Genomic DNA, 21,805 nt, shown 5'->3' with positions numbered 1-21,805 from the left:
CAGAAACAGTTGTTCCTATTCTATTTCTCGTTATCGTAGTTTTCGGAGTAGTTCTCAACCTGACTGTCATCCTGTTGGTACTCACAAAGAAAGTTCCACGAAAGAGCATGCACATTCTCGTCGCCAACATGGCGGTAGCTGATCTTCTAATGCTCCTCATTATACCGATTCACTTTATTGCTCCCTCGCCCCAAGAGAAATGGAGTATTGGGAACAGTGCCTGGAGTGAGATTCTATGCAAACTTTTCGTTTTATTCGCGTATTTTCTCCCACTTGTTTCTCTTCTGACATTGCTTATGATATCCGTGGAGCGCTTGAGAGCGGTGTCATCAATGGTGCAGCTATCCTCGCTCTCGTCTCGCTGCATCTTCTTGCTGATCGCCGGCACCTGGGTCTTGTGTCCTACACTGGTGACAGGTATAGCAGTAAAAGTACAAGTAATACCTGATCCAAATGGCACCTATACTTGCGACTTGCCACCTGCAGTCAATCTTGCATTTCTAGCTTATAATTTTACAATTTTGGTCTTGTATTTTGGCATTATCTTGGCAATCGCAGTCACAAGTATCATCATAATACGACGACTTATCGCCTCCCAAGCTGCTGTAAATCTCCCACTTGCCCAACAACAGAGAAGGCGTCAAGTGTTCCGTTCTGCTGTCCGCATGGTGCTATCTTCCCTGCTGCTATGTGTTCTTTGCGTCACACCAATGTACATCTTAGAGCTAACAAGGCTATTTTATTATATGATCAACCGAAGCGCTTTGGACTCTGTAGGCCTTATTGGACTAACCATCAGCTTTTTTGTGGCATTCATGTGTCCGGCATTTAGCCCATTCATTATTTTCGTATTTCTTCGTGATTTTCGTGTGGCTCTTCGAAACCTTTTTTGCAAGACGACTGTTGCTGGAGATAGACAAGGACACGAATTGTAGCACGTGGACAATGGACAATAAAAAAGAACACTCCAACTGGATTTATTTGCCTTGATTTTGTTTCTCCACCAAGCTCTGTCCGTACGCGCTTATGAATTTTTCAAACGACCACCTCCTGGTAAACTCGACCCACAACGGCGCGTTTTTACCCTTCCCCATTATAAAATAACAGGAAAAAAATAAGCTTTTCAAAATATATGGCGGCCGCTGACCATCATGGCGGCCAGTCACGTCTCCCTGAGCTCTGTCATCATTTTGTTAGCTATACGATTCTTGCTACTTTTTGCTCAGCCACCTATTGCAAATCGCAATGGCAAAGAGACGTCATTCTATATATGGAGATTTTGCAAAGTGGGTTTCTCTAATAGGCCTGATTTCGGGAATCAACATCATTCCCTGTTTCGTCCAAGACGAGACTTCACCAGACCAAACTGCTACCTCGTTGGGCTTCTGCTACCTCGTTGGGCTTCTGCTTCTCTGCGGAGATGTTGCATCCCATCCTGGCCCACGGGCGTTCTCTAGAGGGAAAAGTAATTGCTGTACCACCGTGAAATGCTTGTATATGAATTCTAGGAGCGTCGCTAAAAAACGGAGCGAACTCCAAGCACTTTCCATTGGCAAGGACTTAATATTCTGTGTGGAATCCAAATTATCTGGACTGCGAATTATTCCCTAGTTCCGCGGACTACACCATCCACAGACGGGACAGACAGTCCCGTAGAGGAGGAGGAGTGTTCCTGGCGGTCAAAAACAGTATCGTGAGCCTCCGTCGATGTGATTTAGAAACCGACGCTGAACTTTTAGCATGCGAGCTCCGTCCTAACTCACGACGCAAGATTCTGGCTATCATTTATTACCGACCGCAGGACACTGACCTAGAGTATCTAAAACAACTCAAGAAAACTCTGCGCCTAGCTTCTAAAGCGAAATACGATCAGTTAATAGTGATTGGCGACTTCAATCTCTCTGAGATCGACTGGACGACAGGAGCCGCTAAAACCGGCGATTGCCTCACCAACTATCTCTGCAAAATTATAAAGGATAACTATTTATGGCAGCTTATTGATTTTCCAACAAGGGGAAGGAACATTCTCGATTTAATTTTGACGAGTATCCCATCCAAATTTCATCACATACATGGATTCGATGACATTATTTCTACCGACCACAAGTTGATCAGTTTCGAACTAGACTTGAATATCTCTAAAAAAAACAAAGACCAAACGCGTTGTGTACAACTTCAAGCGTGCAGACTGGACGGGACTTAATGAGTCGCTGAAGAACATCCCGTGGGACCTGTGTTTCTCTCAAAGCGATAACATCGATTCATCACTCGCTAATTGGACTGATCTATTTCTCGCCGCTGTTAACGAGCATATTCCAAAATCCAAACCAAGGAATGTGAGCGATTACCCGTGGATAGATCACGAACTGCGTTCTTTGCTCAAAAAGAAGGATGCGCAGCGTAAAAAAGCTAACAAAACCGGATCACTGGCTGCCGAAAGAAAATACAATGAGCTTCGACGCGCTGCGAAACAAATGCTTTCCAAAAAGAAAAAAGAGCACGCCGAAAAACTAAAATCTGTTATATCCGACAACCCAAAGCGTTTCTGGACATACGTAAAATCATGCACTTCTAACAAGCCTTCGCCGAATTTTTTTCGCGATGGCCACGCCTTCGTTACAGATACCAAGAACATGGCTAACCTGTTAAACAGACATTTTCACCACATATTCAGTCCATCCGCCAGCGAGGAATTTGTTAGGGCCCAGCCTACCAACCGTGAGCCCGTGTTGGGTCTGGGCTCTATCCAACTCACTGTCCCTGAAGTACTGGATGTCTTAAGAAATCTTGACTCCCATAAAGCCTGTGGAACGGATCAAATCCCTGGTATTCTGCTGAAAAACACCGCTCATCAAATCGCACCATCGTTATGTCGGTTGTTTAATCTGTCGCTGTCTCTTGGATCCGTTCCCGCGCTTTGGAAGGACGCAAATGTCACACCTGTGTTCAAGAAGGATGACCCCACCCTGGCAGAAAACTACAGGCCTATCTCTCTTCTGTGTATCCTGTCAAAAGTCCTTGAACGCTGCGTCTTCAAGCGCTGCTTCAACTTCATTTCCCCCCATATTTACCAGCTTCAACACGGATTCCTTAAGGGAAAATCCACCGTGACGCAACTTGTTGAAGTCTATCATGACATCGTAGAAAGACTAGCAGGGGGGCAGGACATTGATGTCATTCACCTAGACCTTTCCAAGGCCTTTGACAAGGTCTCTCATCATCTGCTTATTTCCAAGCTGCAGCAGTATGGAGTCACGGGTTCTCTGCTGAAATGGTTTGTGTCCTACCTAACGGGAAGGAGGCAGCGTGTTGTCCTCGATGGTGCGTCCTCCTCTTGGCTGCCAGTGACCTCAGGGGTCCCACAAGGATCTATCCTTGGGCCCCTGTTGTTCCTAGTATATGCCAACGATATGCCTAACTACGTGCAGCAAGGCTCAAACATCGCTCTTTATGCTGATGATTCTAAGCTCTACCGCTCTATAGACACCTCGTTGCAGGCTGACCTTGACTCCCTGTACAGCTGGAGTCTAGAGCACAGCATGGAGTTTAGTGCATCTAAGTGCAAAGTGGTGCACATGTCAAAGAAGCGTTCTACCAAGCGTCCTCCGTACCCTTACCAACTATGCGGTCGCACCCTGGATCCAGTAGCGCAGGTGACTGACCTCGGCGTTACAATTACTAACGATCTGTCTTGGGGTCCTCACATCGAGCCTATGTGCGCAAAAGCAAACAGGGTGCTTGGACTAGTGAAGCGGGTCTGTTCTGACATCCTCGACCCAACTACAAGACAGCTGCTGTACTGCACCCTTGTTAGGCCCCACCTGGAGTATGCTTCTTGCATTTGGTCGCCTTCGACAGGCAAGCACAAAGCTCTGATTGAGAACGTCCAGCGTCGAGCATCCAAGTTTATTTTGAACTATCCCGCCGATGTTTCATACACAGAAAGGCTGAAAACTCTTAAGCTCCTCCCATTAGAATATCGAAGAGACATAACCGATCTAGTTCTGTTATTTAAAATAAAAAATGGTGACGTGAGCATTAGTTTAGCTAGCCTCCTCTCTCCAGCCACGTCCGGATACAATACTCGAAATTACCATCCTAACAATTACCGCCTTTTTTCCACTCACAACCAAAATTATTACAGGAATTCGTATTTCCCTAGAACTGTCAAACTTTGGAATAGTCTTCCTTCACTTATGAAATCTTGCACTACGCTTTCGTCTTTCAGGTATCAGCTGACAACTCACTATTTAGAGAAACTTGCCTTTTACCAACCTCCATAATTTCATAGATCTTAAATTTATGTAATTCAATTTTTATTTTCGTTTTAGAATTCTTATTGTTCGTAATTTGTTGGGAAAGAATTTCAATTGGGGCTTACGCCCTGTTTTCTTCTCCCGTCACATTGTTTCTTATTTTCTTTATCTTGTTTATTTCCTATTGTAAACCGTAGTATTTTTTTTTGTGTGACAAAGCCAATAAACTAAACTAAACTAATATACACGCTTTCATTGTTCTTTTCTGCTTTTTTTCTTACCCCTGACTTGACAAGTTACTGGGGACAGTAATGATGGATCCGAGCTTATCAAAACAAATCCAACCACCAAGTTTTTTTTTTCAAAAAGAGATGTTATTATAACTTTGTTTGTTTTGGCTCGAGATCAATCGCAAAAGAAAAAATGTAATCAAGAGTATCGCTGTTTGAAAACGGGTCCTTTTGCAGAAGAAAAAAAGCTTTCATAAATGATAAAGAATTCCACATCTCGGTGTACTAATAAATGTATTAATCTTTATGAGCGTAAAGAAGAAATGAATTCTCTAGAGTATTGCTGTTTGAAAACGGGTCCTTTTGCAGACGAAAAAAAAGCTTTCATAAATGATATAGAATTCCACATCTCGGTGTACTAATAAATGTATTAATCTTTATGAGCGTAAAGAAGAAATGTAATCTCTAGAGTATTGCTGTTTGAAAACGGGTCCTTTTGCAGACGAAAAAAAAGCTTTCATAAATGATATAGAATTCCACATCTCGGTGTACTAATAAATGTATTAATCTTTATATGAGCGTGAAGTCCTGTAGTAAATAAGTTTGCCGCTGGTGCATTAAATATTGTGTTCGAAGACATCTGCCCTTTTTAATATAATCATAACAATGAACTGGCCAGAATTTGTTTTTGCTTAGTGGGACAGATTTAAACAGGAAACATCTCTTAAGTATTTGTTTTAAACAAGTATTTGTAAGAGCGGTGATGCGGTTTTTCGGTTTTGTTAGGAATTTTTTTCGGTGCGTTTTGCGGTTGTTCCTAAACAAAGTTTAGTTGTTTCGTAAAACTCTAATGCGGTTTTGGCTTTTTTTGTTTTTTGTCCTTACGCCCCCCCCCCCCCCCCCCAGTGATTTGTGATCTTTTTTCCCCTTGCTTTCAACTTTTTACCTACCAAGTTGAATCGAACCTGGAGGCCAGTGGTGAGAGGAACATACTCTACAAAGCGATATTCTGAAAATGCATCATTTAATCTCCTATGTACATTGACAAATTGTTTCCAGACCTCCCACGGATAATGGATGCCCTCTTAAAAGCTGACAAGTACTTGGACGACGTAATGACGAAACCCTGTAAGGTGAGCACTCTGATAACTCCAACATCCCTGAAACCCTGAATGGTGAGCACTCTGATAACTCCAACATCCCTGAAGCCCTGCAAGGTGAGCACTCTGATAACTCCAACATCCTTGAAACCCTGCAAGGTGAGCACTCTGATAACTCCAACATCCTTGAACCCTGCAAGGTGAGCACTCTGATAACTCCAACATCCTTTAAACCCTGCAAGGTGAGCACTCTGATAACTCCAACATCCTTGAAACCCTGCAAGGTGAGCACTCTGATAACTCCAACATCCTTAAAACCCTGAATGGTGAGCACTCTGATAACTCCAACATCCTTGAAACCCTGCAAGGTGAGCACTCTGATAACTCCAACATCCCTGAAGGCCTGCAAGGTGAGCACTCTGATAACTCCAACATCCCTGAAACCCTGCAAGGTGAGCACTCTGATAACTCCAACATCCTTTAAACCCTGCAAGGCGAGCACTCTGATAACTCCAACATCCTTGAAGCCCTGCAAGGTAAGCACTCTGATAACTCCAACATCCTTGAAACCCTGCAAGGTGAGCACGCTGATAACTCCAACATCCTTGAACCCTGAATGGTGAGCACTCTGATAACTCCAACATCCTTGAAACCCTGCAAGGTGAGCACTCTGATAACTCCAACATCCTTGAAACCCTGCAAGGTGAGCACTCTGATAACTCCAACATCCCTGAAACCCTGCAAGGTGATCACTCTGATAACTCCAACATCCTTAAAACCCTGAATGATAAGCACTCTGATAACTCCGACATCCTTAAAACCCTGCAAGGTGAGAAGTCTGATAACTCCAACATCCTTGAAGCCCTGCAAGGTGAGCACTCTGATAACTCCAACATCCTTGAAGCCCTGCAAGGTGAGCACTCTGATAACTCCAACATCCTTGAAACCCTGCAAAGTGAGCACTCTGATAACTCCAACATCCTTGAATCCTGAATAGTGAGCACTCTGATAACTCCAACATCCCTGAAACCCTAAATGGTGAACACGCGAGGGAGGGGGGGGGGGGGGGAAGGAGCAATACAACACAGCTGAACTCTGATTACATGAACGTCCTTGAAACCCTGAAAAGTGAGCGCGCGGGGGAGGGGGGGAGGGGGAATACAATACAGCTAGACTCTAATAACTCCAACATCCTTGAAGCCCTACAAGGTGAGCACTCTGATAACTCCAACATCCTTGAACCCTGAATGGTGAGCACTCTGATAACTCCAACATCCTTGAAACCCTGTAAGGTGAGCACTCTGATAACTCCAACATCCTTAAAACCCTGTAAGGTAAGCACTCTGATAACTCCAACATCCTTGAACCCTGAATGGTGAGCACTCTGATAACTCCAACATCCTTGAAGCCCTGCAAGGTGAGCACTCTGATAACTCCAACATCCTTAAGACCCTGCAAGGTGAGCACTCTGATAACTCCAACATCCCTGAAACCCTTCAAGGTGAGCACTCTGATAACTCCAACTTCCTTAAAACCCTGTAAGGTGAGCACTCTGATAACTCCAACATCCTTGAAACCCTGCAAGGTGAGCACTCTGATAACTCCAACATCCTTGAAACCCTGCAAGGTGAGCACTCTGATAACTCCAACATCCTTAAAACCCTGTAAGGTGAGCACTCTGATAACTCCAACATCCTTGAAACCCTGCAAGGTGATCACTCTGATAACTCCAACATCCTTGAAACCCTGCAAGGTGATCACTCTGATAACTCCAACATCCTTGAAGCCCTGCAAGGCGAGCACTCTGATAACTCCAACATCCTTAAAACCCTGCAAGGTGATCACTCTGATAACTCCAACATCCTTTAAACCCTGCAAGGCGAGCACTCTGATAACTCCAACATCCTTGAAGCCCTGCAAGGTAAGCACTCTGATAACTCCAACATCCTTGAAGCCCTGCAAGGTGAGCACTCTGATAACTCCAACATCCTTGAAGCCCTGCAAGGTGAGCACTCTGATAACTCCAACATCCTTAAAACCCTGCAAGGTGATCACTCTGATAACTCCAACATCCTTGAAACCCTGCAAGGTGATCACTCTGATAACTCCAACATCCCTGAAACCCTGCAAGGTGATCACTCTGATAACTCCAACATCCTTAAAACCCTGAATGATAAGCACTCTGATAACTCCGACATCCTTAAAACCCTGCAAGGTGAGAAGTCTGATAACTCCAACATCCTTGAAACCCTGCAAGGTGAGCACTCTGATAACTCCAACATCCCTGAAGGCCTGCAAGGTGACCACTCTGATAACTCCAACATCCTTGAAACCCTGCAAGGTGAGCACTCTGATAACTCCAACATCCTTAAGACCCTGCAAGGTGAGCACTCTGATAACTCCAACATCCCTGAAACCCTGCAAGGTGAGCACTCTGATATCTCCAACATCCTTAAAACCCTGCAAGGTGAGCACTCTGATAGCTCCAACATCCTTGAAACCCTGCAAGGTGAGCACTCTGATAACTCCAACATCCCTGAAGGCCTGCAAGGTGAGCACTCTGATAACTCCAACATCCTTGAAGCCCTGCAAGGTGAGCACTCTGATAACTCCAACATCCTTGAAGCCCTGCAAGGTGAGCACTCTGATAACTCCAACATCCTTGAAACCCTGCAAAGTGAGCACTCTGATAACTCCAACATCCTTGAATCCTGAATAGTGAGCACTCTGATAACTCCAACATCCCTGAAACCCTAAATGGTGAACACGCGAGGGAGGGGGGGGGGGGGGGGAAGGAGCAATACAACACAGCTGAACTCTGATTACATGAACGTCCTTGAAACCCTGAAAAGTGAGCGCGCGGGGGAGGGGGGGAGGGGGAATACAATACAGCTAGACTCTAATAACTCCAACATCCTTGAAATCCTGCAAGGTGAGCACGCGAGGGAGAGAGGGGGGGCAATACAAGAGAGCTGGACTGAGCTGATAAGTCGAACGTCCTCGAAGCCCTGCAAGGTCAGCACGGGGAACATGTAAAACAAAGAATTCTGATAAATCGAACCTATCGAAAACCTGCAAAGTTGTCTGGGAAGATTGTTCGACATTGCCGCTCCAGTTGTTCTACTATAGAGAATTGCGTGCTTTTAAGTTAAGGCTCCATCATACGTCGCAAAGCTTGCCATGCCAAACCTAATTGTCTATTTGTGTAAAGCCAAGTACATTAAATGTGACGCTGATTCAGACTTCACACTAAATAAGTCACACTCAATGAGTTGCGAGCGATCGAAGTTGATTTGATGTGCTCCTGTTGCATGAATAAAAGTATTGCATTTGGTCCGGCACACCGAAAGCTCGACGGTTGATTTTTCGTGCAGCGCGGTTTGCGAATTTGTACTCGGTGCCGTGCCTAACTAATTAATTCAGCCGTTGCACTGTCGAATCCGAATTATGAAATTTTGCACGGTACGAGTGCGACATATTAATGGACTTGTTCTCCTATGAGTGTTGTCTTCTAAAACACTTTTTTACTCGAAATAGAATAATCATATAAGAAAGTTTTCATAAATCTCAACCAACAGGGCTATATTATACAAAAGCGGGAGAAGAAGCCGTCAGTTGACTTGTCTGGCGTGGGTAGTGATGAGCTCTTAACGTGAGTATCAGAGAGTGGTAGGATAGGGTTAGAATTGGAAGGGTGGGGGTAGAATACGAAGGGTCGAGGGCTAAAATAGGAGGGGGAAAGGTGGAGGGTAGAATAGGAAGTGGTAGGTTGAAGAGGTAAAATAGGAAGGGTGGAGGGGAGGGAGGGTGGAGGGGTGGAAGAAGAAGGGTGGAGAGGTAGAAGAGGAAGAGTGGTGGGTGGCGTTTAAGAGTAGGAAGGGTGAGGGTGTAGAATAGAAAAGGTGGAGGGATGAAACTGAAGGGTGGAGAGGTAGAAGAGGAAGGGTGGCATGGAAGAGAAATAAGGGTGGAGGTGTAGAATAGAAAGGGTGGAGGGGTAGAAACTGAAGGGTGGAGAGATAGAAGAGGAAGGGTGGTGGGTGACGTGGTAGAGTAGGAAGGGTGGAGGTGTACAGTAGAAAGGGTGGAGGGGTAGAAACTGAAGGGTGGAGAGGTAGAAGAGGAAGGGTGGTGGGTGGCGTGGAAGAGTAGGAAGGGTGGAGGTGTACAATAGAAAGGGTGGAGGGGTAGAAACTGAAGGGTGGAGATGTAGAAGAGGAAGGGTGGTGGGTGGCGTGGAAGAGTAGGAAGGGTGGAGGTGTAGAATAGAAAGGGTGGAGGGGTAGAAACTGGAGTGGTAGAAGAGGAAGGGTGGTGGGTGGTCGGTGGCATTGGAGAGTAGGAAGGGCGGAGGTGTAGAATAGAAAGGGTGGAGGGGTAGAAACTGAAGGGTGGAGAGATAGAAGAGGAAGGGTGGTGGGTGACGTGGTAGAGTAGGAAGGGTGGAGGTGTACAGTAGAAAGGGTGGAGGGGTAGAAACTGAAGGGTGGAGAGGTAGAAGAGGAAGGGTGGTGGGTGGCGTGGAAGAGTAGGAAGGGTGGAGGTGACGAATAGAAAGGGTGGAGAGGTAAAAACTGAAGGGTGGAGATGTAGAAGAGGAAGGGTGGTGGGTGGCGTGGAAGAGTAGGAAGGGTGGAGGTGTAGAATAGAAAGGGTGGAGGGGTAGAAACTGGAGTGGTAGAAGAGGAAGGGTGGTGAGGTAGAAGAGGAAGGGTGGTGGGTGGTCGGTGGCATTGGAGAGTAGGAAGGGCGGAGGTGTAGAATAGAAAGGGTGGAGGGGTAGAAACTGAAGGGTGGAGAGATAGAAGAGGAAGGGTGGTGGGTGACGTGGTAGAGTAGGAAGGGTGGAGGTGTACAGTAGAAAGGGTGGAGGGGTAAAAACTGAAGGGTGGATAGGTAGAAGAGGAAGGGTGGTGGGAGTCGTGGAAGAGTAGGAAGGGTGGAGGTGTAGAATAGAAAGGGTGGAGGGATAGAAACTGAAGGGCTGAGAGGTAGATAAGGAAGTGTGATGGGTGGTGGGTGGAATGGTAGAGTAGAAGGTGCGAGGGAGGGTAGAATAGGAAGGGTAGAGGGGTAGATAATTAAGAGGGTGGACGGATACAATAGATTGGGAAGAAAATTCAATTTAAGTCATTGGCAATAAACAGCTGAATAGACATTTTATTATCGTTGAAAAAAGCATGTTGGTTTGTTGTTATAGCTACCAAGAGTTTTACCCTTTTCTGATGACGCAATACAAAGACCATCCCTACCTAGAATTTCCATCCTTTGATAAGGTAGGTGAACATTCACCTTTGTGTGGCTATTTTGGTTCTTAGCTCTCCCAGTCGCTTAACGGTTAAACAGTTTCTCAGTTAAAAACACCAAACATTTTCTAAAGGGTCTCTACAGCGAATAACACAATACACACAAAAAGCTATTTTTTTTCGCGTACCTCACCAAAAACGCCTGCACGCCCATTCTGCTCACTAAACAAACGTATTCACATTCAAATTAATCACTTTTTAGAGCTAAGACTTCTTTTCCAAAAGAAAACAACTTTTGAAATTGAGTTCACCTTTGTAATATGTACACGTTCTAAAGGTCTAACGCTTTCAATGTTACGTGTAGACTGTCGACGATTTTTTCTCGAGTATCGGAAGCCAGAAACTAGACGTAAAAGCACTGAACCAGGAAAAATCCGCTCTCAAGAAACTCGAGAATGTTAAGAAGGACCACGAGAAACGGATCCAGCAGCTACAAAGCGCACAGGTGCGACTGGTTCACGTGACACATCCATTTACCTATAGGCATAATGTGAGACATTTCATACACTGAACATTAAGAGTATTACATGGCCCACATGCATTGTACGTTTAAAGATGTATTTCAGCGTGTCCAGTAAAACTGTACTCAGTAGAAATATGTATGGTATGTTTGTTTTGACCAATCAACTGCTACATTTGCAGTGTTTCGACAAGTCTCAGTGGCTGGATTCGTGCTTTTGATTCGTCAGAAGACAGTAAACGCTCCACATATTTTTGATGTTCATGGTTTAACAGGTTACGCTGTAAGAATGTATATCGAAGCAACATTCATTTTCCAGGCTTCTTGAGACAGCTGTTTCTGTAGTTTTACTGTTCTTTTTTTCTATAGGAGGCAGACGTGAGAAAGGCCCAACTCATAGAGATAAATCTAGACCTGGTGAGCCATTCTCGAGGTGTCTTTCATGAATACGTATCACATTACAACATTACAAGCGCATGTTCCAAACATTTCAGTTATAAGCCCCTTGATGTGGGGTACTTGGGGATAGGGTAACACCAACTTTGTATGGTGTTTCCAGGTAGACCGAGCTATTTTGGTGGTGAATAGCGCAATCGCCAATCAGATCGACTGGTCTGAAATACTAAACCTGGTAAAAGAGGCCCAGATACAAGGCGATCCTGTGGCAAGTGCTATCAGAGAGCTCAAGCTACAGACCAATCACATCACCATGCTATTAAGGTACGTTAGCTTGGCCAGCATAAACGGGAGACCTGTGGAACTCTTCTAAGGCAGCTTAGCTAGGGCCAGGCGCCCGTTTCTCGTAACACCCGAGAATTCACTGGCCGGCATGTTTTCTTTTCGAGAACCGCTTTCATGTTTTAGAACAGTTTGAACTTCCTTTTGGTTCGTATTGCAAATTATTACGCTGAAATTATTTTACTGAAGCCAAAAAGTTACCCGAAAAGTCTCGGGGGACTGCGAGGTCCCGAGAACTTTCTTAATATTTTTAAAAGCCATGTGAATTTCGGGCCCGAGAAGTTCTAGAAAGATCAAAGTCTATAATCTATATAGAGAGAGGATCATCCTTCACACGAATGGGATGTTTGTTTTTGTAAAATGTGATGTTTGACGATATTTCAACACATTCAGATACCATAAGTTTTATAGGAATTAGCCAGCTTTTCAAATTTAAGGAATATAACGTTTTCGGGCACGAGAAGTTTTAGGTGTTTCGAGAAACGAGCCCCTGGTGTGTGGGTAGTCTGTAGCAGCCCAAGCTTGAGCTAGAGAGAAATTACATGGCCATGCTTCTTAGTTAGATCAGGTGATCTGGATTTATGGGTAGCCTGTGGTATAACTTTGCCCCCCTTACCTATAGGTTAATCGCATTGCTAAGAAAGAAATGCGCATGCCATTTTGTGTTTGCCATTTCAGTGACCCGTTTGATGATTCGGATGATAGCGATGATGAAGATGATAATGAAGATGATAACCATCTCAACAAGAGGAAAAAAAAGAAAAAGGTACTTGAGTTGCTGTATTTTGTATTTTTTGCTCTAACTATCAATTTATAATACTTAAGATGACATCTAAAAGTATTATCATAGCCTCTGATTATTATCTAAAGTAGTAGTCAGAGAGTCTTGTTTCAAGGGCTGAAAATTACTTCCCAATACTTGCAGGGTCCAAAGGGTGTTAGAGTTGACATCGATCTGTCCTTGTCGGCGTATGCGAATGCTAGAAGGTAAGAGTTGACACCCATCTGTCGGTCCATCTGAATGCTAGAAGGTAAGAGTTGACACCCATCTGTCGGTCCATCTGAATACTAGAAGGTAAGAGTTGACACCCATCTGTCGGTCCATCTGAATACTAGAAGGTAAGAGTTGACATCCATCCTTCGGCCCATCTGAATGCTAGATAGTAAGAGTTGACATCCATTTTTCGGCTAATCTGAATGCTAGAAGGTAAGAGTTGACACCAATCTGTCGGCCCATCTGAATGCTAGAAGGTAATAGTTGAAATTCATCTGTCAGCCCATCTGAATGCTAGAAGGTAAGAGTTGACATCGATCTGTTGGCCCACCTGAATGCTAGAAGGTAAGAGTTGACACCCATCTTTGGCCTATCCGATTGCTAGAAGGTAAGAGTTGACACCCATCCTTCGGCCAATCTGAATGCTATAAGGTAAGAGATGAAGTCCATCTTTCGGCCCATCTGAATGCTAGAAGGTAAGTGTTGACACCAATCTGTCGGCCCATCTGAATGCTAGAAGGTAAGAGTTGACATTCATCTGTCGGTCCATCTGAATGCTAGAAGGTAAGAGTTGACACCGATCCTTCGGCCCATCTGAATGCTATAAGGTAAGAGATGAAGTCCATCTTTCGGCCCATCTGAATGCTAGAAGGTAAGAGTTGACACCAATCTGTCGGCCCATCTGAATGCTAGAAGGTAAGAGTTGACACCAATCTGTCGGCCCATCTGAATGCTAGAAGGTAAGAGTTGATACCCATCTGTCGGTCCATTTGAATGCTAGAAGGTAAGAGTTGACATCCATCTGTTGGCCTATCCGATTGCTAGAAGGTAAGAGTTGACATCCATCTGTTGGCCTATCCGATTGCTAGAAGGTAAGAGTTGACACCCATCTGTCGTTCCATTTGAATGCTAGAAGGTAAGAGTTGATATCCATCTGTTAGTCCATCCGATTGCTAGAAGGTAAAAGTTGACATCCATCCTTTGGCCCATCTGAATGCTATAATGTAAGAGATGAAATCCATCTGTCGGCCCATCTGAATGCTAGAAGGTAAGAGTTGAGATCGATCTGTTGGCCCACCTGAATGCTAGAAGGTAAGAGTTCACATTCATCTGTTGGCCCATCTGAATTTTAAAAGGTAAGAGTTGACATTCATCTGTCAGCCCATCTGAATGCTAGAAGGTAAGAGTTGACATCGATCTGTTGGCCCATCCGATTGCTAGAAGGTAAGAGTTGACACCAATCTGTCGTCCCATCTGAATACTAGAAGGTAAGAGTTGACATCGATCTGTTGGCCCATCTGAATGCTAGAAGGTAAGAGTTGACACCAATCTGTCGTCCCATCTGAATACTAGAAGGTAATAGTTGAAATTCATCTGTCAGCCCATCTGAATGCTAGAAGGTAAGAGTTGACATCGATCTGTTGGCCCACCTGAATGCTAGAAGGTAAGAGTTGACACCCATCTTTGGCCTATCCGATTGCTAGAAGGTAAGAGTTGACACCCATCCTTCGGCCCGTCTGAATGCTATAAGGTAAGAGATGGAGTCCATCTTTCGGCCCATCTGAATGCTAGAAGGTAAGAGTTGACATTCATCTGTTGGCCCATCTGAATGCTAGAAGGTAAGAGTTGAGATCGATCTGTTGGCCCACCTGAATGCTAGAAGGTAAGAGTTCACATTCATCTGTTGGCCCATCTGAATTTTAAAAGGTAAGAGTTGACATTCATCTGTCAGCCCATCTGAATGCTAGAAGGTAAGAGTTGACATCGATCTGTTGGCCCATCCGATTGCTAGAAGGTAAGAGTTGACACCAATCTGTCGTCCCATCTGAATACTAGAAGGTAATAGTTGAAATTCATCTGTCAGCCCATCTGAATGCTAGAAGGTAAGAGTTGACATCGATCTGTTGGCCCACCTGAATGCTAGAAGGTAAGAGTTGACACCCATCTTTGGCCTATCCGATTGCTAGAAGGTAAGAGTTGACACCCATCCTTCGGCCCGTCTGAATGCTATAAGGTAAGAGATGGAGTCCATCTTTCGGCCCATCTGAATGCTAGAAGGTAAGAGTTGACATTCATCTGTTGGCCCATCTGAATGCTAGAAGGTAAGAGTTGACACCAATCTGTCGGCCCATCTGAATGCTAGAAGGTAAGAGTTGACACCCATCTGTCGGTCCATTTGAATGCTAGAAGGTAAGAGTTGACATCCATTTGTTGGCCTATCCGATTGCTAGAAGGTAAGAGTTGACATCCATCTGTTGGCCTATCCGATTGCTAGAAGGTAAGAGTTGACACCCATCTGTTGGTCCATCCGATTGCTAGAAGGTAAGAGTTGACATCCATCCTTCGGCCCATCTGAATGCTATAATGTAAGAGATGAAATCCATCTGTCGGCCCATCTGAATGCTAGAAGGTAAGAGTTGACATTCATCTGCTGGCCCATCTGAATGCTAGAAGGTAAGAGTTGAGATCGATCTGTTGGCCCACCTGAATGCTAGAAAGTAAGAGTTCACATTCATCTGTTGGCCCATCTGAATGTTAAAAGGTAAGAGTTGACATTCATCTGTCAGCCCATCTGAATGCTAGAAGGTAAGAGTTGACATCGATCTGTTGGCCCATCTGATTGCTAGAAGGTAAGAGTTGACACCCATCTTTCGGCCAATTTGAATGGTAGATGGTAAGAGTTGACATCCATCTGTCGGTCCATCTGAATGCTAGAAGGTAAGAGTTGACATCCATCTGTCGGTCTACCTAAATGCTAGAAGGTAAGAGTTGACATCCATCTGTCGGTCCATCTGAATGCTAGAAGGTAAGATTTGACATTCATCTGTTGGCCCATCTGAATGTTAGAAGGTAAGAGTTGACATCCATCTGTCGGTCCATCTGAATGAAGGTGATACCTACATTTTAGTGGTTCTTCTTTAACTGGCTTGAGTCGATTAAATGATATATTTTTATTAATTCGTTGTAGTCATTACGAGAGAAAGAAACATTCTGCCAAAAAAGAACAGAAAACGATCGACCACTCCGAACAGGTAGGATTCCTTTTACTTTCTTCCGCTTCCGTAAACGTGAATACTCTTTTGAGCGTTTGACATCTTTTGACATCAATCAAAATGAAAAAAGATTTTCGTGGTCATAAAAATTCAAAATACTACCCACTGTTACTGAAGCTACTATCTTACTGTTCGCCGTGGACATGCGCTATATTGGATGAGTTAATTGTTATTGTCATGTTCAGGCCTTGAAGTCTGCCCAAAGAAAAGCCAAGCAAACGCTGAAAGAAGTTGCGACCACTACAAGTATCAACAAAGCGAGAAAGACATACTGGTTGGTAATTTTATCTGAGCTGTAACAATATCCCAACTTTAAATATATTTACAATAAGACGCGCGCTTGTGAGTGCGGCGTATTGTTATGTGAAGAAAACCAATTAGAACCAAGGATGTGAGAAACGCATTATATGATAGCCAACCAGCGAGGCAAAGAAATGTTTGACATAATCCTCCTAGTCATAAAATTATTGTCGATTGAAACTGTGGTTCTCGCATGATGATTGGCTAACTTGCTTCAGACTTTGTATTAATGGCCACGGTAGCGCGCGTCATACTGTAACACTTTGTTTGGTGGCCACGGTAGCGCGCGTCATGCTGTAACACTTTGTTTGGTGGCCACGGTAGCGCGCATCATACTGTAACACTTTGTTTGGTGGCCACGGTAGCTCGCGTCATACTGTAACACTTTGTTTGGTAGCCACGGTAGCTCGCGTCATACTGTAACACTTTGTTTGGTGGCCACGGTAGCTCGCGTCATACTGTAACACTTTGTTTGGTGGCCACGGTAGCTCGCGTCATACTGTAACACTTTGTTTGGTGGCCACGGTAGCTCGCGTCATACTGTAACACTTTGTTTGGTGGCCACGGTAGCTCGCGTCATACTGTAACACTTTGTTTGGTGGCCACGGTAGCTCGCGTCATACTGTAACACTTTGTTTGGTGGCCACGGTAGCTCGCGTCATACTGTAACACTTTGTTTGGTGGCCACAGTAGCTCGCGTCATACTGTAACACTTTGTTTGGTGGCCACGGTAGCGCGTGTCATACTGTAACACTTTGTATTGGTGGCCACGGTAGCACGCGTCATGCTGTAACACTTTGTATTGGTGGCCACGGTAGCGCGCGTCATGCTGTAACACTTTGTTTGGTGGCCACGGTAGCGCGCGTCATGCTGTAACACTTTGTTTGGTGGCCACGGTAGCGCGCGTCATGCTGTAACACTTTGTATTGGTGGCCACGGTAGCGCGCGTCATGCTGTAACACTTTGTTTGGTGGTCACGGTAGCGTGCGTCGCACTACAACACTAACCGCTAAAACTCGGAATGTCTCGATTTGTAAAATTACAATAAAAAAAAATTGCTTTCAGCACGCGAAATTATCGAGCTTCACATTAAAACGGCATTTTTGCTAAAATTGATTTAGATTTATTGTCCTTTACGGAAAATCGGCTTCAAACTCCCTGTGTTTTGACAATTTCCCGCCGAAATAATTACAGCAAAATTTGTTGAGTCCCCGCCAAGTATATACTAAAACAATTATTCTTTTCAGGCTCAGCGAAAGCGGTGGATAGTCCCTATCCACAGTCACTATCCACCGCTATTCACTTCGCCTTCGGCGAATAATTGTTAAGTATTTTAGGCCAAGGTAGCGCGCGTCGCATGGGAAAATTTTTGTATCGGTGGCCACGGAAGCGCGCGTCTCGCTCACCGAAATTGTAGATAAAGTCGTGCATTGTGCTATGATCACCCTGCTTTTGTCTGCATGGTTTGACGGTCATTGCTTCTTTAGGTTCGAGAAGTTCCTGTGGTTTATCAGCTCTGAGAACTACGTAGTGATCGGTGGTCGGGATCAACAGCAGAACGAACTAGTCGTAAAACGCCATCTTCAGCCAGGTAACGCTACATGTAACACCATCTTCAGCCAGGCAACGCTAATGTAACGCCATCTTTAGCCAGGTAACGCTACATGTAACACCATCTTCAGCTGGCAACGCTAATGTAACGCCATCTCCAGCCAGGTAACGCTAATGTAACAACATCTTCAGCCAAGTACGCTAATGTAACAACATCTTCAGCCAGGTAACGCTAATGTAACGCCATCTTCGACCAGGTAACGCGACATGCAACGCTATCTTCAGCCAGGAAAAACAACGTATTACCTCATTCTCATCCAGATAACACAACATATAACGCTATTCTCGGCTAGGTAACGCAATTTGTAACGCCAGGTAACCTATTATGCCATTTTCACCCGGGCAAATCAAAGTGTTACATCACTTTTAACCAAGTAGCGCAACATGTAACGAGTTTATTAGGTAAAGGTAAAGCGATTTTGTTATTGACAAAGGTTTTGATATTGATGATGTAGGTTTTTTTATATTGATGATGTTTTGATGTGGCTGTAGATGTTGATGATTCGGTTGTAGACGATGTTGTGAATGTTGATGATGTTTTTGGTGGTGTCGGCGATGTTGTTTTCCTGATATTTTTTATTTTGTTGATGTAAGTGTATTGTAAGTGTTGTTGTTGCTGTTGTAGGTAATGAAGTAAATGTTGTTGATTCTGTTTTGGTGATGTGTGGGGGATGTTTTGGGTGATGTTTCTGATGTTATTGGTGGTATTCTTGTAGGTGATGTTTATGTCCACGCTGATCTCCATGGTGCCAGTAGTGTCATAGTGAAGAACAAGCCTGAAGGTCTCCCCATTCCCCCCAAGACCCTGCTGGAGGCAGGTACTATGGCGGTGTGTAACAGCGCAGCGTGGGACAGCAAGATCGTCACGTCCGCGTGGTGGGTCTACCATAATCAGGTACGATTACAAGGTCACATATTTGAGTGACTTGGCACGCTTTTAGGACGTCAAAAAATAAGTATGATATATCACCAAGGTTCATTCCCTTGGCACAAATTGAGCTTCATAAAGGCAAACGTATCTAATTACTGCGATTTTAAATATTGTGTAAACACTCGACAAAAATTTCCCACCCCTCCAGCCAATTTCTGACTTACGTCATTAAACCAACGGAATTGCAATTGGTGCTTTTGATTGGTCATCGCATTGCGAGGAAGAGGCGATATTGTAAACCGTTCCAGTGCTGACCTATGAAAATGATTTAAGGATTTTCTATAACGGAAGCCAGAAAAAAAAATTTGAGGTATTGGAAATTGTCGGGGAGATTTACAGATTTTTGAAAGTAGTAGTCTTAGTTATCAATCACAGTTGTCTGAAGCTACAGCTATCAATCACAGTTATCAATCGCAGTTATTGGAAGCTGCAGTTATCAATCACAGCTATCAACCGCAGTTATTGACAGCTGCAGTTATCAATCACAGTTATCAACCACAGCTATCAACCACAGCTATCAATCACAGTTATCAATCACAGTTATCAATTGCAGTCATCAGTCTCAAGCTTTTTTTACAATCGCATTTGAATCTTTATCTCCTCACCCACTAGGTATCAAAAACTGCGCCCACGGGAGAGTACCTCACCACAGGGAGCTTCATGATAAGGGGGAAGAAGAATTTTTTGCCACCTTGTCATCTCATCATGGGCTTTAGCTTCCTGTTCCGAGTGGACGACTCGTGTGTGGAAAAGCACCGGGACGAGAGGAGAGTACGGGGGATGGAGGACACGGAGTCCATGGCTGACTCTACCGCGGTGAGTTAACATTAGATAGGGCTAGACGAGAGTGTAGGGAATGGAGGACACGGAGTCCATGACTGATTCTACCGCGGTGAGTGAACATTAGATAGGGCGAGACGAGAGGAGAGTATAGGGGATGGAGGACACGGAGTCCATGACTGATTCTACCGCGGTGAGTGAACATTAGATAGGGCGAGACGAGAGGAGAGTATAGGGGATGGAGGACACGGAGTCCGTGACTGATTCTACCGCGGTGAGTGAACATTAAATAGGGCGAGACGAGAGGAGAGTATGGGAGATGGAGGACACAGATTATGTGGCTGAATCTAAAGCGGTGAGTGAACATTAGATAGGGCAAGACGAGAGGAGAGTATGGGAGATAGAGGACACGGAGTCTATGGCTGATTTTACCGCGGTGAATGAATATTAGATAGGGCGAGACGAGAGGAGAGTATAGGGGATGAAGGACACGGAGTCTATGGCTGATTTTACCGCGGTGAATGAATATTAGATAGGGCGAGACGAGAGGAGAGTATAGGGGATGAAGGACACGGAGTCCATGACTGATTCTACCGCGGTGAGTGAACATTAAATAGGGCAAGACGAGGGGAGAGTATGGGAGATGGAGGACACTGAGGTCAATGGCTGATTCTACCGCGGTGAGTTACATTAGATAGGGCTACACGAGAGAAGAGTACAGGGGATGGAGGACACGGAGTCTATGGCTGACTCTGCTGTGGTGAGTTAACATTAGATAGGGCGAGACGAGAGGAGAGTATGGGAGATGGAGGACACAGATTATGTGGCCGAATCTACAGCGGCGAGTGAACATTAAATAGGGCAAGACGAGGGGAGAGTATGGGAGATGGAGGACACAGATTATGTGGCTGAATCTACAGCGGTGAGTGAACATTAGATAGGGCGAGACGAGAGGAGAGTATGGGAGATGGAGGACACGGAGTCCATGGCTGATTCTACCGCGGTGAGTTACATTAGATAGGGCTACACGAGAGAAGAGTACAGGGGATGAAGGACACGGAGTCTATGGCTGACTCTATCGCGGTGAGTGAACAGGGCAAGACGAAACGAGAGTACAGATTTCAGGAGCAGACAAAATCTTCTTCAATAACTGTGGAATTTATCAAAAAAACATTGTAACAAAACTGTAACAAAAAGACGACTCAGTTATATATCTAAAGCATAGAATGTTAAGGGGATAGTAATTTTTCCAAATTATGTAGCAGAAGCAGCCTTGACCCATTGACTTGGAATACGGTTGTATAGAGTCAGGCTAAACACGCTAAATCAAGTAGTTACTTTGTTCTTTTGCCCTTAGATTTGGATTCTTCAAAAGATGCGGAACCAGAATTCTTGCACGAAATAAAGCTGAAGAAAGCTCTAAAGACCGAGCAGACTCTCTCACATATCGCTTTTCTGCACATATATAAATCACCAAACTGCCGCTATCTATCCATCTATATCATGAAATCCCCCGGTTAGACCTTCTGCGAATTCGCGTTAACATCTGACATATTGTACCCAGGATACCGAAGTTGACGACGATCTCGCTCTTGCTGACGACGGTAGCGATGTCGAGGACGGGACAAGTGACGTCAGTAGCTCAAAGGATGACGTCACAGATGCAGTGAATGAAGTCAATGGTGGAGTGGTGGAGGATGATGCCGGAAGTCTGTTTCCGGACACCAGTATTGACCTTAAGGTGGTCAGCGGCAAGTAAGTGTGGTCAGCTGCAAGTGAGTGTGGTCAGCGGCAAGTAAGTGTGGTCAGCGACAAGTGAGTGTGGTCAGCGGCAAGTGAGTGTGGTCAGCGGCAAGTAAGTGTGGTCAGCGGCAAGTAAGTGTGGTCAGCGGCGAGTGAGGTGGTCAGCGGCAAGTAAATACTGGCGCTGTTGGGAGGAACACGAAAATCTCCATTATTCTTAATGCTCAACCGAGTGTAGCGGTGCCAGCAGTGCTGGTTGATGTTGGCGTTGTTAGCACGGGGCTAAAGCAGAGGCAATGAGTA

General features: G+C 44.8%; 1 protein-coding gene across 1 annotated transcript in view; it reads left to right on the top strand.

The window, feature by feature from the left end:
- The window catches only part of LOC5507856 (ribosome quality control complex subunit NEMF), a 41,624-nt gene that overhangs the window by 6,374 nt on the left and 13,445 nt on the right, over positions 1 to 21,805 (top strand). Inside the window, exons 8-21 of the mRNA XM_032376606.2 lie at positions 5,546 to 5,619; positions 9,165 to 9,238; positions 10,787 to 10,862; positions 11,197 to 11,337; positions 11,722 to 11,769; positions 11,912 to 12,072; positions 12,769 to 12,856; positions 13,016 to 13,077; positions 16,053 to 16,116; positions 16,323 to 16,411; positions 17,925 to 18,028; positions 18,765 to 18,943; positions 19,592 to 19,795; positions 21,324 to 21,514. Of these exons, the coding sequence (XP_032232497.2) occupies positions 5,546 to 5,619; positions 9,165 to 9,238; positions 10,787 to 10,862; positions 11,197 to 11,337; positions 11,722 to 11,769; positions 11,912 to 12,072; positions 12,769 to 12,856; positions 13,016 to 13,077; positions 16,053 to 16,116; positions 16,323 to 16,411; positions 17,925 to 18,028; positions 18,765 to 18,943; positions 19,592 to 19,795; positions 21,324 to 21,514 (1,555 nt within the window). The remainder of the gene's footprint in view (positions 1 to 5,545; positions 5,620 to 9,164; positions 9,239 to 10,786; positions 10,863 to 11,196; positions 11,338 to 11,721; positions 11,770 to 11,911; positions 12,073 to 12,768; positions 12,857 to 13,015; positions 13,078 to 16,052; positions 16,117 to 16,322; positions 16,412 to 17,924; positions 18,029 to 18,764; positions 18,944 to 19,591; positions 19,796 to 21,323; positions 21,515 to 21,805) is intronic.

This window comes from Nematostella vectensis, chromosome 7 (assembly GCF_932526225.1).
Source record: "Nematostella vectensis chromosome 7, jaNemVect1.1, whole genome shotgun sequence".
In the NCBI taxonomy this organism is placed as follows: domain Eukaryota; kingdom Metazoa; phylum Cnidaria; class Anthozoa; order Actiniaria; family Edwardsiidae; genus Nematostella; species Nematostella vectensis.
This window is presented reverse-complemented; position numbering and strand designations above follow the sequence as displayed.